Raw genomic sequence first — 15122 nt, forward strand, 5'->3', positions numbered from 1 at the left:
CTTCCCTCTTGCTCTGAGTATTAAGGTAAGATGGAGAGGACCAAGATTTGCATGTCAACCTGGGAAGAAAGTATTCTAAGCCTTATCTGATTCTAGGCCCAAAGACTTCCTCTAGCCCAGACAAAAAAGAATCACCCACATGGTCCAGTTCAGTTTATCAGTGAAGGAAATCAGAACAAAACTTAATTTTTCTTTTTTTTTAATTTTAAAGAGACTAATGTGGCTACAAATGGGAGTTAATCGAAGAATTAGAAATAACCTGACGTCCAGGTGTTTCCACTTCTCAAACTACCAACACCAGACATACACCTTGTAAGCTGGCTTACTACTTACCTGAGTTACCACAATGTTACATTCTGCGGCTCGGTCATTCTGGATGAAGTCATCTAGAATAAACTGTGGAACTTGTGTGGTTTTACCACATCCAGTAGCGCCTCGGATAATGACAACTGAATTTTGACTAATTGCTTCCAGAATTTCACTTTCAAATTTCTTCACAGGCAGCAACTCTCTCTCCTGTAAGATCTTTTTTTTTTTTAAATTTATTTTTTGAGAGAGCGAGAGTGAGAGAGAGAGAGAGGTGGGGAGGGACAGAGGGAGAGAACCTTAAGTAGATTCCATACTGAGCACAGAGCCCGACACAGGGTTCAGTCTCAAGACCACGAGCTCATGATCCAAACTAAAACCAAGAGTCAGATGGCCAACCAGGTGAGCCTACCCCTAAGGATCTGTTTTAGGAAAGCTCCATGGCAGTCCAAGTTTTTACCAACACATACATTAGAAGCAACTTTATCCTAAAAAAAATTTCTCATCTCTATAAAAACATTTTTCCACTGACTTCATACTCAAAATATATTTTTGCATAAAACAATGTACATTTCTATCTCTAAAAGAACTGCTTCTCTTCACTGAATTTCTGAAGAATCTATCTTGTGACCTTGTCCACACTCTTGTTTTCCTCTTTTCTCCCTGGACGTTCCATATACAGTCCCCTTCTTACAACATTTTACAATAGTGAAATATGCACCCCCCCCCCCAAAGTTACTACTCAGATCTCTCTATTTACATTAACTAAGAATCCCAGGCCCTTAACTTAAAATAATTATCCTCAGAGGTGACTACAATTAGAGGTTTGAAATTACCTTTGGATCCACTTCCTAGAAGGGGCAAAATACATCATTCACTGTTCTGCCCACTCCTAGAAAGTTCTAAAGCTCTGGGCACCATATGTCTAAATAATTCACTGACTTACTGCTGGCAAATCATGATCCTGTTCCAGCTGGTACATTAACTCATTCTTGAGGTCCATACTTATTTGTTCTGGAGTAGCCTGTAAAATGAGAAGGCAACAGTCAGTCAAACAAATGCATATAACTAGCTTCACATTGTAAACACTTTAAAAAATCTGGACATCTTAATGAAATATATTCAAAAACAAAACACAAGAGTCTGAGCTCAAAAACAATGTTGCACTCACATAAGCCAGGGGCCCCTCATCAATGTTGCTACTAGTCCAAGGATTCCAATTGGATTGTGGAGGTGACCATGGAACCACACCCATTTGGTTTTGTCGCTGGGATGGCTCAAAGTGAGCCAATTTGCCAAGGTTCAGTACGACAGGCATAAAAGGATCATCAGGCTATTAAAAAAAATAAGAAAAAAAATACCAGTTGCTTGTTGGACTACAAATTTTTAATACTAAGGTGTACTAAATTAACTGTATGCTTACCGGGGGCACGATCTCAAGATTTAGCTCCTGAACGATGTTTTGCAGTTGATGTTCTAAATCTTGTGAGAGGTTAACTTTGTAAGGCTCCACCTACAGGAAAAGGACAGCCATGAAAATTATGCAACATACACATGAACACTACTCAAATCTACTACAGCAGGATTAAGAGCATGTAGTGTACAAAATTCTTAAAGTCAAGGAGTTCATCCTCGACGTGTAAGAATGACTAATGATTACTCACTGTCCACTCTATCATGCCGGGGAGATGATTAGTAGGGCCATTTCCCTTTCTTAAGTTTAGGTAACTTCTTTAATCAAATACTAATCAAAAGCTAAACTGAATCTTAAAATATCCCCCTGGGCTACTAAGTATAAAGACTCACTGTTTCTCCTTCTTTCTTCTTTGTAAGTCCAGAGTAAGCTTCAATTACTCCAAGATGGTAGAGTTGTCTGACAAGTGACAGGGCACAAGACTGGGCTGCCAGTTTTTTGTTTGATCCATGCTCACGTGCGAAAATCCCTATAATTTAAGTTCAGGATTACTAAAAAGGAAAGGATAAATCATCCAACCAAAGAAACATCTCATCATAGGCAACTAGGGGCTTAGATACAAAAGTGCCCCTGAACTAGAGAGTATGTTATACTCTAAGTTCTTTTTCACATTAACTGCTAACCAAAAGCAATTCCACAAACAGCATATCAATTAAATAACCATCTTGATTACAAGCAGATACTAAGGCACAGACAAATCATTATAAAAGCAGGAAACCTATTTCAACCAAGCTGTCATTATCATCATCTGGTCTTAAAATAAATAAAGAAAATGCAGTTTAACTTTTGAAAAGCAAAACAAGGAAAGAGATGAAAATGGGTCCAAAGTGGTTACTGAGTGCCAGGAGTGGGCAATCTTCTACAAAGAATCAGATACTAAATAGTTTAGGCTTGGCAGGCCACACACTGTCACAGCCATCCAACTCTGTCTAGCGTGAAAGCATCCATAAATATAAACTAGGGTTTTACAAACTATGGGGCCAGGAACTAAGAATGGCTTCCATGTTTTTAAAGGGTTGTAAAAAATAAGACAAAAATAACAATGGGTGATGTACATGTGACCTGCAAAGCTTAAAATATTTACATCTGGCCTTTTACCAAAATGTGCTACTAGCCTCTGACATAAACAAACAAGTGTGCTGTGTTCTAATAAAATTTTGTTTTATGAAATAGGTAGTGGGCTGTATTTGGCCAGAGGCCTATAATTTGGGGATCCTGGCACCAGACTGAAGCCAGCCACTACTCAAATCCTTAAAGAAAATGCCAATACCAAGTCTCTTCTCTGGTATCATTCAGCTTGACGAGCAGACAAGGTAAGAAAGGGGCGCAGATACTTTTAGGCCTACTAGCCAATTCAGTCAAATTAATTTTGAAGGTCAGATCAATAGCACAAGTTGGACTGCCTTTATCCTCTTCTCTTAACATCTCGTCTACTCAAAGTCTAACTTATTTTTAAAGTCTAGGATAAAAAAAATTCAACACCAACTCTTAATGATTCATTTGAAGGTTTGATTTTATGAGGAAAATCTTTCATATACTATAAATTTAAATCCTTAGGTATTAGATGCAGAATTCTCAAGCTGAAAATAATCTTAAGCTGTTTCTCTCAATTTGCAGGTAAGTTAACAGCGTCCTAGCAATGTTAGTGACAAAACCAGTAAGCTAGTTCCTTACTTTCAAGCGTAACACACTGCCCGCTTTCAACTTATTAAGAACAGAGAATACACACAATTTTATCTTTGCCTTTTTATTTCCCTTATGAATACCCCCAATCCATTCCTGTTTCCTCAAGGTAACTTTTCCACCTCTTCTTGCCTCTAAGATTCTTAAATGCTACACATCCACCTTGGGGCTTCAAATGCTATCATCTACTCCACATCTATTCCCTAAATTTCACCTAACTCCCTGAACAAATTTATGTAGAGAGCAAAAAAAATGTTTTGGAGCTCTCTGACTGGCAAACTCCTAAGCAGCCTACCACCTACCATCTCTTACCCTTTGAAATACAATACTAGCATGATCCTTTTTTTTTCACCTGCAAACTGGGAAATTAGGCCCTCTAATTCATATAATTACAAATATTCTAAAATACCCTTTCAATTAATAAAGACTATATATGTGGCTGAAAACTTTAATGTATTACTCCACTATATAAGACAGAATATCAGGGAAGCAGTAACACTTACTTCTGCCCAGCTGCTTGATATAAATGGTCATTTCTGCAATAAAGCTCCTGTAACAACATATAAAAAACAAGGTTAGGAATTTTACTGTTAGAAATTACTAAATCCAGGACTCCCAAATCAGGCAGGCTTTTTCCAACTGCTCAGGCAAGTCACAGCAAAAAACCACTGTAAACACTTATTTCTGTTCAGTCCTAGAACGAATCAAGTATATGTGAACTTCAAATAATGTACATGGTACAAGACAACTATAATCAAAGTTGACAAGCCAACTGTTCACGAAAAGAAAATGTTAAGGTTTTAGAGTCTGTGTTTACTTACTCCAGAGGTTGCGGTCTCAATAGCTAGAACACATTCAATGAAAAGGAATTTTCCATTTAGCCTGGGGCCAAAAAATACCACAGGCCCAAACTCTTTAAATTATAGTTGTGATTATTTTAAGACTGCTTTGCATGGGCCCCTCACTAATGACTTCAATCTGCTAAGCTAAGCTAAATATATGCATGCATGCACACATCCACATGAACATACGAACACTATGCATGTATCTGTGGCTCCTGAGGCAGGGGTCTGGTATCTGCCTGCAGTTGGAAGCAGCCCGTGATAACAAAAAACTTAGCTTATTTGTATCACACTTACTTAAACCAGGGAACAAAATATTTTTGGAAATTAGAGCTCAAATGGCTAGCAGATTCTAGGGGATTAATTTAGTTTCAATAAAACAAAAACTGTCCTTTGAAAACTATATGCTTTCTGATCCTTCCACTGCTCAGGTACATTCTAGCCTTGACTTTGTGCTGTGAATAAAAGGTTAGGTAAGGCTTAAGAAAAAATAAATGTTAGACTCCTTCCTATACCTCTTGTGAACTGACCTTCAGGCACAGGGGCTTCAGGGGTCAAAGGCCACTGGCTTTCAGGGGAACAACATCCACCCTTTCATTAATGACACCGATGACAGTATGTTTCTCAGCCAGGCTTAAAGTCAGCACTCAATCTCATTCTCCTCCACCTAGGGGGAACAGCGACACCAGAAATCAGTTTACAATAGTTTTCCATGTGATTGCTTAGTTCAGCCTAAGCAGCAGCACATGTGTGTATGAACACAGACCTCTGGTGTTGCTGTCTGTTATGCCTTTAAATAAAGGACATACAAGGAGATGCTGTCCTAGCTCCCCCAATTGTCTTTGCCTCCCTCATTGTCATATCCTGAATTCTTCAATTCTTTTTCTATCAAGAATCAATAATAGGATATTGGTATCAAAACATGTTTGTAACAACAAGCTTCAGAGACATTTTATTTGTTCTTAAAGTCACCAAGTGCTATTAATAAGCTTAATCAGTTCAGAAGGACAAAATGGATCCTTTATAACCTCCAAGGGTTTTAAAAAAATCTGATGTCAAATTAAATATTTGAGAATTCAGGACTGAACAAACAGGAAGCAGGGGGAACCATGCTCTGAACATCATTTTGACCACAGTACTTAAGTTTTATTTTAGTAATAATTATTTTAGGATTACTAGATGCATCGAAGGGAGAACACTGATTTTCAAGGAAAATAACTTTTAATGTATTTTGAATAATTTATTTCATATAAATAAAGGACAGCAAATTAAATCATCCAGAAGGTTTCCACTATAGCCTTCTTTCTCTTCCAATAAAAATATAGTGCCCCCAGAAGCGTCTAATCCGTATGAGCCTTCCTGGGAGTAATAATTACTACACCCTGGAATGCTCTCAGGAAGAATAGCAAGCAGGCTGAGAAACATACTGTCAACTGTTCCAAGGACCTCCTTTTATGCTCAGTTTTACATATTTAACAGAACAAAAGTAAGCTAATTAAGTCACATACAAAGACTAAAGCGATCCTTCGATCCTTCAGCTTTACAATAAGCCCTTCAACACCTCAAAAGGACTCTTAAGAGCTGGCAACTTTCAAAGCAAAAGGAAAATTTGGGTCTAGATACAATGCCCTCTACCTAAGACTTTAGAAGTCAAGTATCTAATGTGACCCATTATTGAAATAATCCTTACAACTACTTCAACAATACCACACTGAATAAACTCACCACCTCAGGCTGCTTTTTAAATCAGGGATAAACCACCACCACTTGAAGCTATGATATTTGCCTCTCAGATACAAATGAGAACCTTAGAAGTCTAGCAACACAAACAGCAGACTTTCACAGAACTTCTAAAATCCTCCTCCTAAATGAAAAATCACGGTAAACTACTAATTACAAATCGATACTTTTTCTTATGCAAAGTATCTTCACAATTCAATGCTAATCCACAAACTGAATCAGGTAACACATACAAAAATGGAACAATGACTATACAACAAAACAATCCTAACTTACTACAGAAGGAAAAGACTGAATCAAGCAAACCTGTTGTGATCAGGACCCACTTGGGTGTACTTATATTCTCCTTGGATCTTTTCCTTTTGGAAATACTGGTTCAGACGAGCCTTAGCATTTTCCAACGTCCAGTTTCCATGAAGCCCAGCATTTAAATCCACTTCTTCTGACTCTAAAGTCTGTTGAATCAATGATAATTAAATTTGGCTGCATTACTTTTAGTTATGCCTATCTAAGGTACAGAAATTTAACAAAAATGCCTTCTTTGTACCATCCTTTATAATAAAAAAACTATTTTTAATGCTTCTATTCCTAGACAAAATTGAGCAGAATTAGTTTTTGCTGCATCTGGTGATCCCATTGTACAAACAAGTTATTAGATAATGTATTGTATATTTAAATTATTCCTAAGAAACCCTGACAAATCTTGTGTCAGCTTTAACACTTTAAATATATTAATTGGAAAAATAAGCTTTTCTATGAAGACATTTTTTTTTAAGATTTTATTTATTTCACAGAGATCACAAGTAGGTAGAGAGAGAGAGAGGAAGGGAAGCAGGTTCCCCGCTGAGCGGAGAGCCCGATGTGGGGCTCGATCCCAGGACCCTGAGATCATGACCTGAGCCGAAGGCAGAGGCTTTAACCCACTGAGCCACCCAGGCGCCCCATCTATGAAGACATTTTTAAGTGCTCATGAAATAAGGTTTACTAAGGTAATTACAATTTCTTGTAACACAAATGAGGACACATTCTACCACCAGAAAAATACCCGTTTTGTTTCACAGGCAATTCTAGAGACCAGATTTAATGGGTAGCTTAGGTTTATGTTGTCTTGTGTGAAAAAGCAGCCTCAAACAATGACTTAGAATAATCACCAAATTATTGAGCTGTGACTATCTTAAGTCTAAAAGTGAACCAGGTAGTAAGGGACAATCTTGGGTTTGTGACAAAGGGTGATATGATAGCCTTACCGCTTGTACTTCTTGTTCCTCCTTTCTGGAATAATAATCCTTCAAGTTGGCCCCTCGATCCCAGGTGGGCCCGGGAGGACCATAGCCAGAGGCCCCAATTCCAGAATTATTTTCTGTAAGGGAAGAAAATAATTGTTCTCTTAATGAATGGAACTGTAGGAAGAACCTAAATATTTTAAAGATTATTTTTAGATTTTGGCATTCTGGTAACTAGAAAGCCCAAGTTTCAATTATTTGGAAACGTGCCCCAAATCTTCATGACTTTCTTGAAAGTGTTTCATGACTCAAATATAGGTCTAAATTGATAATCCCAAGGCTGGTATGTAGAGGGGAGCTACTAGCAATGATCATAAGTGACTGACAATCTAGCATACATTTTTAAGTTGATTAAACTTCATAACTGATTAAATTTGTTCAAACTGCTTCTTTCCTAAACAGACCTTGAGAGAAACCTGTTAGCACTAATGATAGGGATAAGAAGCTGAAAAGGTCTAAGAAAATGTTGAACTTTGCTAAGAACGCAGAGTTAACTACAGATACCTAATACTGCCTGCTTATTAACTCTACTGAGTCTATGACATGCTTTTTAAAAAATTTATTCCTCACAACAATCTTATGAAATAAATACTACTGTTAATCTCATTTCATAAATACTGGATCTAAGACTTAAGTAACTTGACCAAGATCCAAGTTAATCTATCCTATACTGGGGCAGACCAAGAAAAGCTTTGATAATATACAGAATTCAGTAACACCGTGGATGTACAAGGTGTAAGTCTACAATATATTTGGTAGAAATAAGCTAGAAACAGGAAAGGGCAGTAAATAAGACCCTTTAATCAAATGTTCTAGCCCTAGTGCAAAATCTATCCAGAAATAAAAATTAGTAAAAGCTAATGAAAGTAAGGAATTAAGCTACATTACACTTCGTAAGAGAAATCACTGTTGGTATTTGCAAATTTATGAAGGCCCTGGGTTGTCTCAACATTAAGAGTTCACTGTAGTTTTCTTCCTATCCAAATGAGAAAGAGATGAAGACCAAAAAGGATCACGTGTATCTTACCGCATCATACACATACATTCAAGCCCCTTACCTGCTTTAAGAAGAGCCAAATGTGGAGGAAGAGGCCCTCCCATGGTTGTGGGTAAACCTCCACCTGGAGTTGCTGTGCCGTCAGGTGTATCAGTAAGTGGGGGTGGAGGAGGTGCTACCTGCAAGAGGAAACATCAAGGCAGGATCAGTAATTTTACTCTCACAGGGACTAGCAAATTTACTTATACTTAAAGAAGGCCCATGTGTGACCCGTTATTAACCCCATAATATTAACATCTTTGTTTTCAATGTTTATAAACTATTATCCTCTTACTTGAGGCAGAAAAGAGTAAGGGTAGTAAAAATTACTCGTACTTCTCCACCGGGAGATTTTATGTGTGTAATGTGTAAGCAAATACAGTTTTCCACAAAAAGTGGGGTTGGTTTATGGTGTATAGTTAACGTTTTTCTACTTAGCAGCTTTATAAATACATTCCACATTCAAGAAGGATCCGTTAGGAACCTTCTATAGAGTAAACACTGTTCTGGGTACTGAGGATAAAATGAACAAAAGAGATATTCTGTACTTAGAGCTATATTCAAATAGCTATATTCTAATTCCTACAGAACTAAATAATGAATAAACACAACATAGTCAAGTATGATACATCACTACAGAAAAAAAATGAAGCAGAACAGAGAAATAGGGGACTGTGCAAAATCACTATTTAAATAAAGTGAACTGGCAAAGCCACACTCATAAGAGAGATATGGAAAAGTGAAGAGAACAATGAAGAGTACGAAGAGAGATTTCCAGAGAGAATGCCACGTCCAAGATGTAAAATAGTGTACATCTACTTTAAAAAAAAAAAATTTATCTGAGAGAACACGCTAGAGGAGAGGGAACGCACATGCACACACCTGAAAGGATGGGGGGGAGGGAACAGGGAGAGGGAGAAGTAGCCTCCCCGCTGAGCATGAAGCCCCACGTGGGGCTCTATGACCTGAGCTGAAGGCAGATGCTTAACTGACTAAGCCACCCAGGCATTCCACATCTTCTACTTCTTTAAAGATTAATAATCTACATGAATTTTAATGACTTATTACTCCACTGTATGGATGTAGTACATTTAACTCTATTAATATCATGTTGATGAACATTTAGCTTGTAGCCAATCTTAAATTATAAAACACTGCCTTTGTACTTTACTTTGTACTTTCCCTTTGTACTTTGGCTTATTCTTTTCAGGAAAGATTTGCTTAAGTGAAATTCCTGGGTCAAAAGGCATCAACATTTTCTTTTTGTTTTTTTTTAAGATTCTATTTGTCAGAGAGAGTACAAGCAGAGGGAGCGGGAGACAGGAGAGAGAGAAGCAGGGTCCCTGTTCAGTGGGAGGATCCCAGGACCCTAGGATCATGACATGAGCCAAAGGCAGCCGCTTAATCAACTGAACCACCAAGGCGCCCCATCTCAAAGGCTTTTTTTTTTTTTTTAAGATTTTATTTATTTATTTGACAGAGAGAGATCACAAGTAGACAGAGCAGCAGGCAGAGAGAGAGAGAGGGAAGCAGGCTCTCTGCTCAGCAGTGAGCCTGCTGAGCAGAGAGCCCGATGCGGGACTCGATCCCAGGACCCTGAGATCATGACCTGAGCCGAAGGCAGCGGCTTAACCCACTGAGCCACCCAGGCGCCCCTCAAAGGCTTTTGATCAGAGTACTCTCCTCTCCAAAAACTATCAATGACTCCTTCCTGATCAGAAGACAGTCTCCAGCCTGCCCATGGCCTTTCTATCACTTACACAGCACAGTGGCCCAGATACTCAAATTCAGTTAACCTGACAAAAGCCACACAGGTAAGGATCTAAACACCTGTTTAATTCCTCTTTTCTCCAGGCCTAATGAATGTTTCCGAGCTCATTTTCCTTTTACCCACCTACAGTTTAATTTTATTTCTTGAATATTTTGTTGTACATATTGAGCTTGGGAGACGGAGCTATGAAAACGAGAGACTCTGTGACAGAGGAAAGGGGAACCTTCAATTTTCTGCCTACCACTAAAAACTCAATTTTAGGAGTAGACTTACTGTCTGTTGCCTTGCTGGCCTCCGTGAAGGTAGTTTCTCTCCTACCTCAAGCTAATTCAGCCCAAGCTTTAAATCACATCACTTCCTACTTCACTCTTTGTCATACAAGTTGTAAATAATTTCTGTTGTCCTTTTTCTTTTTTCACTTTGTAAATGCTTATTGCCCAAAAAGGCATTTTGATTTTGCTTCTGTAATCAAATCTAGTTTCTGCCTGTGATATCTACCAAAAAATGGCCTTTCCTGTCCAGGACCTGTTCTGCATTATTTTCATATATTTCATTTTGGAGATAGTATCATGTAAATATAATTATTTATATAGATTACAATAAAAAATTATTGTAATCTTACAATAATTAAAATTCTTTATTAATATGCAGACCAGCTACTACTTTAAACTTTTAAAAATTCTTCTTGGCTATTTTATCAATTATTTTTCTTAATTAACTTTTCTTTTTTTAAAAGATTTTATTTGAGAGAGTGAATGAGAGGGAGAGAAGGAGCAAGGGAGAGGCAGAAGCAGACTCCACAATGAGTAGGAAGCCCAATACAGGACTCGATCCCAGGACCCTGGGATCATGACCTGAGCTAAAGGCAGATGCTTAATTGACTGAGCCTGACCCAGGCGCGCTTCCCCGCCCCAATTAACTTTTCTTATGTGTCAAGTAATGGTAAATGTATACAATTTACTCAGGGAGAATGGCCTTCCTTACAAGAAAGTAACTGACATCTTAAGATGATGGAACCTCCCACCCAGAAACAGAGTATGGCTATATACTTCATCATATCATCTATCTGTTGAGACAATTCTCCATGAATATCTTGTAGTTCTCCAAGTATTATTTAAACATCTTCTCAAGGATGTCTGAATAGCAAATAACCTTGGAAGGTTGACATATCTTCCTCCAGGGCAGGCAGCATATTTTTTCCAAATGAGTACAGTAAAGATAAGGAGGGTGGCAGGTTTGCCAGCAGCCCCCTTATAAGACTAAGGGTTTCCTAAACTCAAAGTACCTCAAGTATAAGAGCACAAACTCACTGTATCACTAAGTATCCACACAGCTCTCTTCCATATTGTCCCCAAAAGGTTTCGGGACACATAGGCACCAATACAAACATGAAGCTCATGCTGCCTGCTATCCCTTGAGTAATAACATCCTTTGTCTCTCATTCAGAGAAGTCTTGTGTCCTCTGCAAGACAGGCTAAATCGTTAGATTACAAGTATGGTAAACTCTCAGACTCTTTAAGACTTCTTGATACTATCCTTCAGTAAAAATCTGTTACATTGTTCTTAAAGGTCCTACAAACTATATACTCTTAGATTCTTTGTAATTTTCATTATTATAGTGAATAGGATTTTTTCAATTAAATTCTTTATAATATTTACACTTCATTTCTTCCTCTTATATTACATATCCCTCTTATTTTTTTATTTACGGCATTGGTGGTGATATGATCGGTCTTAACTTTACAGAAAATCCCCCAGTTCATGCATCTCAAACTATCTGCAATGAAGAATTATATGTGCACCATATTACTTTTCTTTCCCCTAATCCACTGGAAACAATATTTTTGTAAATACACAAAAAATGAACTGCTCCTAGAAATATAAAAAAGACATACAAAATATAAGCCCAAGTGTATCATAATTCCATTAATATTTATAAATGTGCATGCATTTATGTATTTATGACCTCCTAACATTTTGAACAGCACTGCTCTATGACCTGCTTTTAGTACAGTGTTTAATATATTTTTTATTATTTTTTAAGAGTTTATTTTTAAGGCACCTCTACACCCAAATGGGGCTCAAACTCAGCACCCGAGATCAAGAGTTGTATGGTTTATCAACTCAGCCACGCTACTTTTTTTTTTTTTTTTTGATGATACTTTTCAACATGTCAAGAAGTACTTTTCTACTTCACTTCCTAAGTACTTTATTGGTACTAAGTATTTAATTTTATCAAAATTTGAAAAAAAGATTTATGAAAGACTGCACTCATGCACGCATGAACTGGGGGAATGGGTACAGAGAGAGGGAGAAGCAGACTCCCTGCTGAGCATGGAGCCCCACGTGGGGCTAGGGCTTGATCCCAAGACCCTGAGATCATGACCAGAGCAGAAGAGAGATGCTTAACTGACTGAGCCACCCAAACACCCCTCAAATGCTTTTTTTAAACTTCTATTAAGTCAACCACTGAGTAGACAAGTACTTTTCTCTTAAGAACTCATTAACATGACACAGCAAGAAAGATTACCAGGTTTTGCTTCAGATTTGCTGGAGGTATCATAAGATAACGGCATGTGCACCATATTACTTTTCTAAAATATTAAAAATTTGGAATTCTCAAATCTATATTATCACATGGGTTTTTGATAAAGGACTATGAATCTACAGTTAATTATAATTTTCTTAGACTTGGGATGGACTATTTATCTTTAAAAATTTTTTTTTTTAAAGATTTTATTTATTTATTTGACAGCGAGAGAGAGATCACAAGTAGGCAGAGGGAGAGAGAGAGGGAAGCAGGCTCCCCGCCGAGCAGAGATCCCGACATGGGACTCGATCCCAGGACTCCGAGACCACGACCCGAGCCGAAGGCAGCGGCTCAACCCACTGAGCCACCCAGGCGCTTTAAAGTTAAGATTTTTACTCATCAATTTTATTTCTAATTCTACAATTTCTCGTTTTATCTCTATTAATTTCTTCCTGCTCAGTTTTATCTTCCTGAGTTGAAAATTACCAGCTTAATAAAAAAGAAAATTACCCGTTTACTAATCTAAAAAACTATTTCTTGTGCAGTAATGAAAATATTTGATATTTCCTTTGACTAAATGACAATTCCTTTGGCCTTCTAGAGTTTTGACATTGTTACCTAAATAGTCCATAATTTTTAATTTTCATTTAGAACCAAGTGTTTAAATTTCCTAATGTTTAGGATTTTTTGCTACTTTCTCACATTATGATTTTAGTTGTGCCAATATACACATTAGCATTTCTAATATTAAGTAGATAGGTATATACTGTGAACTAGTATTTGTCTTTTCTGCTTTCTTCCTTGAAGTTTACTTTGATATTAACACTGCTACTCTTATCATGTCTTTACTTTCAATCTTTCTGAGAAAGATTTTATACAAATAACATGTAACATGAAGCACAGTGCTCTTCCAAGGTTAGGACTGTGAAGGCAAAGACTGTGAAGGCAAAGTACAGCTTATCCTACAGGGACAGTCCCAATAGCCAAATCCCAGGAAAAAACAAAACTAAACAAAACTGTGGCCAACACTAGTGATGACTTGTCCTTCTTTCTACACCTTGCACTCCAGGTCCCAAATCCTGTTCTAGCTACCTCATTCTCTTTTTCCATAAACAACTTCTTCGTCTTGAAGTGTATGAATGGGATTACTTCCTGGTTTTCATTGACATTAAGTATTATGATGGAATGCTCCTGTCTCCCCAAAATTAGTATTTTGAAATCCTAAACTCCAATGTGATGTATTAGGAGGTGGGGCCTTTGGGAAGCTATTGGGTCATGAGGGTGGGGCCCCTATAAAAGGAAATGGTGACTTAAAAAAAAGAGTTCTCCTGCCTTTTCCACCATGTGAGGATATAGTGAGAGAGCCTTTCATGAACCAGGAAGTGTGCTCTCAACCAGACACTAAATCAGCCAGAACCTAGATCTTACACTTTCCAGCCTCCTGGAGTGTAAGAATGTTTCTGTTGTTTATAAAGCCACCCAGTCTATGGTACTTTGTGACAGCAGCCTGAACCAAACAGGGAGGATTTTCTTTTTCATATTTCTTGATCAACTAAAGATGAAGGTAGAGGCAAAGAGGGTATTAACCACCTGCCTCCAGACACTTTGTGGAACAGCCCCAGCCAGCTCGGTCTCCATGATGGCTGCACATCCCCCGTGGAGCAGGGCCAGTGCCACCTTATGAAAAGGGCACATTCTGCCCACTACTTTCAAGATCAAGAGATCTTGTGGGGCGCCTGGGTGGCTCAGTGGGTTAAAGCCTCTGCCTTTCACTCAGGGCATGATCCCAGGGTCCTGGGATCGAGCCCCGCATCGGGCTCTCTGCTTGGCAGGGAGCCTGCTTCCTCCTCTCTCTCTCTCTGCCTGCCTCTCTCCCTACTTGTTATCTCTATCTGTCAAATAAATAAATAAAATCTTTAAAAAAAAAAAAAAAGATCAAGAGATCTTGAAATGTATTTATCACAAATGAAACAGGAGGAAACCACAGCAAGAGACATAAACAAAACAGATATAAGTAGCATGTCTGATCGAGACTTTAAAGTAATGATCATAAAGATACTCAATGATTAAAAAAAATACTCAATGAACTTGAGAAAAGAGTGGAGGACATCAGTGAGAACCCTTAAGAAAGATAGAAAACATAAAGAACCAATCAGAGATGAAGAACACAATAAATGAAATTAAAAATACACTTGATGGTGCTCGCTTCGGCAGCACATATACTAAAAATACACTTGATGGAATAAATAGGCTGGAAGAAGCAGAGGAACAAATCAATGAACAAGAAGATAGAGTAAAGCAAAGTAATCAAGGAGAACAAATGAGAGGAAAAAATACACAAAATGAGGACAGACTCAGGGAACTCAGTGACTTCATCAAGCATAAATAACATTCACATTACAGGGATCCCAGAAGGAGAAGAGAGAGAAAAGGGGGAAGAAAATTTACTTGAAGAAA

General features: G+C 37.9%; 1 protein-coding gene across 2 annotated transcripts in view; it reads right to left on the reverse strand.

Moving 5' to 3' along the window:
* DHX9 (DExH-box helicase 9) overlaps positions 1-15122 on the reverse strand; it is a 54483-nt gene that overhangs the window by 26476 nt on the left and 12885 nt on the right. The window contains exons 4-12 of one of the 2 annotated variants that reach the window (XM_045982754.1): positions 8387-8504; positions 7293-7405; positions 6352-6500; positions 3967-4013; positions 2113-2249; positions 1730-1819; positions 1478-1639; positions 1253-1330; positions 334-525 (exon numbers count right to left, since the gene is read on the reverse strand). In XM_045982754.1, coding sequence (XP_045838710.1) covers positions 334-525; positions 1253-1330; positions 1478-1639; positions 1730-1819; positions 2113-2249; positions 3967-4013; positions 6352-6500; positions 7293-7405; positions 8387-8504 — 1086 coding nt within the window. Of the gene's footprint in view, positions 1-333; positions 526-1252; positions 1331-1477; positions 1640-1729; positions 1820-2112; positions 2250-3966; positions 4014-4835; positions 4972-6351; positions 6501-7292; positions 7406-8386; positions 8505-15122 lie in introns of those variants that run through there. The other variant, XM_045982755.1, reaches the window with a different exon arrangement.

The sequence above is a fragment of the Meles meles genome, chromosome 17 (assembly GCF_922984935.1).
Source record: "Meles meles chromosome 17, mMelMel3.1 paternal haplotype, whole genome shotgun sequence".
NCBI classification, from domain to species: Eukaryota; Metazoa; Chordata; class Mammalia; order Carnivora; family Mustelidae; genus Meles; species Meles meles.